Source organism: Equus quagga, chromosome 14 (genome assembly GCF_021613505.1).
Source record: "Equus quagga isolate Etosha38 chromosome 14, UCLA_HA_Equagga_1.0, whole genome shotgun sequence".
In the NCBI taxonomy this organism is placed as follows: Eukaryota; Metazoa; Chordata; class Mammalia; order Perissodactyla; family Equidae; genus Equus; species Equus quagga.
This window is the reverse complement of record NC_060280.1, coordinates 30,690,045-30,692,394: the sequence shown is the minus strand read 5'-3', so window position 1 is coordinate 30,692,394 and position 2,350 is coordinate 30,690,045. Positions and strand designations below refer to the sequence as shown.

At 54.0% G+C, this 2,350-nt stretch overlaps 1 protein-coding gene across 1 annotated transcript; it reads right to left on the bottom strand.

Annotated features, from left to right (window-relative positions):
* Positions 1 to 782: 782 nt before the first annotated feature.
* Positions 783 to 2,148, bottom strand: GVQW3 (GVQW motif containing 3). Its single transcript, XM_046638476.1, has one exon. It carries the CDS (start codon positions 1,616 to 1,618, stop codon positions 986 to 988), a length of 633 nt encoding a protein of 210 aa, XP_046494432.1. The 5' UTR covers positions 1,619 to 2,148; the 3' UTR covers positions 783 to 985.
* Between the last annotated feature and the right edge of the window lie 202 nt (positions 2,149 to 2,350).

Below are 2,350 nucleotides of genomic sequence, written 5' to 3'. Positions count from 1 at the left end.
TGTCTCATTCTTCCTTATGGACCCAGTTCAGGAACCACCTCATCCATGAAGTCCGCCCAGCCCTGGGTGATCTTGTTGATCGCGCTTCATAACCTCACACTGTCAATGCCCAACAGTGTTCTTAAAAACTGCAGGTGCTCAGAAATCACCTGACAACGTTGGCGTTGCTTACTAAAAACAAGCTGCCGTCTGAGAATCAGCACGGAGGCAGCACACTCCCTTAATTCAAGGTCTAGAGTGTCACCTGCTCTTCCTCCTCACACATCACAGCCTGGGCCTAAGTCCCCTGGTTGGTATTTTCTAGGACCAGATCCTTCTGTTCCAGCAGAGGGGATACCCAAATGGGGGTGGAGGGGGTAGAGTGCAAAGCACAGGACTAAAGGGAAGCAAACCCTGTTCTTCCGTGAGGGTCAGGTCTGTGAGAAGATCAGTATGGGTGTCCAACCCTTGAGTTCTGAGGGGCTCCCACTGAGTCACTTGGGCTGGAGTGGCCCTGAGCACTGCTCACTAGGTCAGCATGCCACTGCCTTCTGTACCATACCTCAGGCCCTGACTGTGAAGCAGGTTGGAACAGTAGGCCTTTTTTTGGGGTCCTCCCAGCAGAGTATGCCTCCCTGGGCACAGACAGACAAACTCCAGGAGGTCCTGTTCCCACCTTGCTCTGGTACCATCCCCGGAGGCAGAATGTTGAGAACACAGGAACAGGACAGCCACAACAAGCTAAGGTCTGGGCAGTGAAGAGATCCAAACTTGTTAAGCAAAAGAAATCAAGAACAAGCAAGTACCAGAACTCAACAGCCAAAAGCTCTTCCAAGTTGTGGAGAACAGCAAAGAAGATCACCCAATAGTCCAGCAAAGAGTACCTAGGAGGGCCATGACATGTAGGGAGGAGTGGCAGAGAAGACGGAAAACAGATGAGCAGCAAATGAAGGTGCATAACGGGGAGGCGGCTCTCCAGCTCAGGGTCAGCCACCGCACATTCCTTTCACCACGGCGTGAACCAATCCTGAGCTGCCCTGGTGGGAAGGCTTGTTGAAGATGAAGCCTGCAGAAGCTGGCTGGTAGGGCAGTGGATTTTGGGATGAGATACAGGCAGAGGCATTTCCCCACCAGCTTCGCACTGGAGATGACTCCATGTTTCAGAACTTGTCACCTTTTTCCTCGTATATGAGCTATTTCTCCCAGTTTCCTTTGAAAGATCAGACCGAAAGTCAAGTTTTCGAGGTTTAGGCTCATCCCTCAAAATATCCGCTATAACTTTTGCAGAAACTTTCCTCATATTCAGGTTTTCTTTCAGAATGAGTCTAACGGTTTCTTTATCTAAATTTAACTCTTCAGCCATCATTCTCACCGTTAACTGCCTGTTTGAACAAACCAAGTCCCTGACCTTCTGGATATTTTCATCAGTCCGGTGGGTGACTGGACGACCACTTCGGGCATCATCGCGAACATCTTCCCGCCCTTCTTTAAACCTTTTATGCCAGTCAAAAACTCTGGCCCTTGACATGACTTCATCCCCATAAGCTTCTTTTAAAAGATGGTGGGTCTCGCTTGCAGACTTGTTCAATTTCACGCAAAATTTGATACTAATCCTTTGTTCTAGATAGCGGTCGCTCATTTTGGCACTTAACACAGGAACGTTAAAAGGCCACCACCGTGAAGGGAAGACAGAGGGACCAATCTCTAGAGAGCTGCAGGTGGAACCATGTCGCTATTCTTGCTCCTCTGGAAGTCTCCCCAGAGAGGAGTAATTGCTTTTGAGTTTTCGCCCCTCGGCTTCCAGTCGAGGCTGGGGATGACCGTTCTGAGTCGCTAACGCGGCCACACAGTAGCTGCAAAGCTGGGGGAAATGGAACCTCCTACAACCCACGTCTGCGTCCAACTCCTGCACGCAGATCTGCCGGGAGTGTGCAAATCAGTCACCAAGGTCGTCCCGATTCCGAGGCCCTTAAGAGTCTACGGCGATTTCTGCCATGGAGGCCTAAGTGGTGGCAACGTAACCAAGCAAGGAGAGATGCACTGGTGATGTAACGTGCAAGCTCGTCCCAGAGCCGCAGAAACCCGCGCACGCCCAACCTACCGGAGCGGCCCGGGGCTCGCCTGCTCCCGAGTCCCGGGACACACGCCCGCATGCGCAATTGCCTCCCATCGCGGGGGAGGCCGTGCGCAGGCGCAGCGCGGCAGCCCGCGCCAGGCCCCGCCTCCGCCGCGCCACGCCCTGGCCGGCGCGCTTCCTCGCGCGTGCCCGCCTGCGGAGGAGTCGGCGGAAAGGAGGGGGCGGGGGAGGAAGGCTGAGGGAAGAGAGGGCACCCCCGGGCGCCGGGGTGCATTGTGGGAAGGAGGCGGCAGC

Coding starts and splice junctions, on each gene's coding strand:
- GVQW3 (XM_046638476.1), bottom strand. CDS start 1,618: ATGAGCGACCGCTATCTAGAACAAAGGATTAGTATCAAATTTTGCGTG.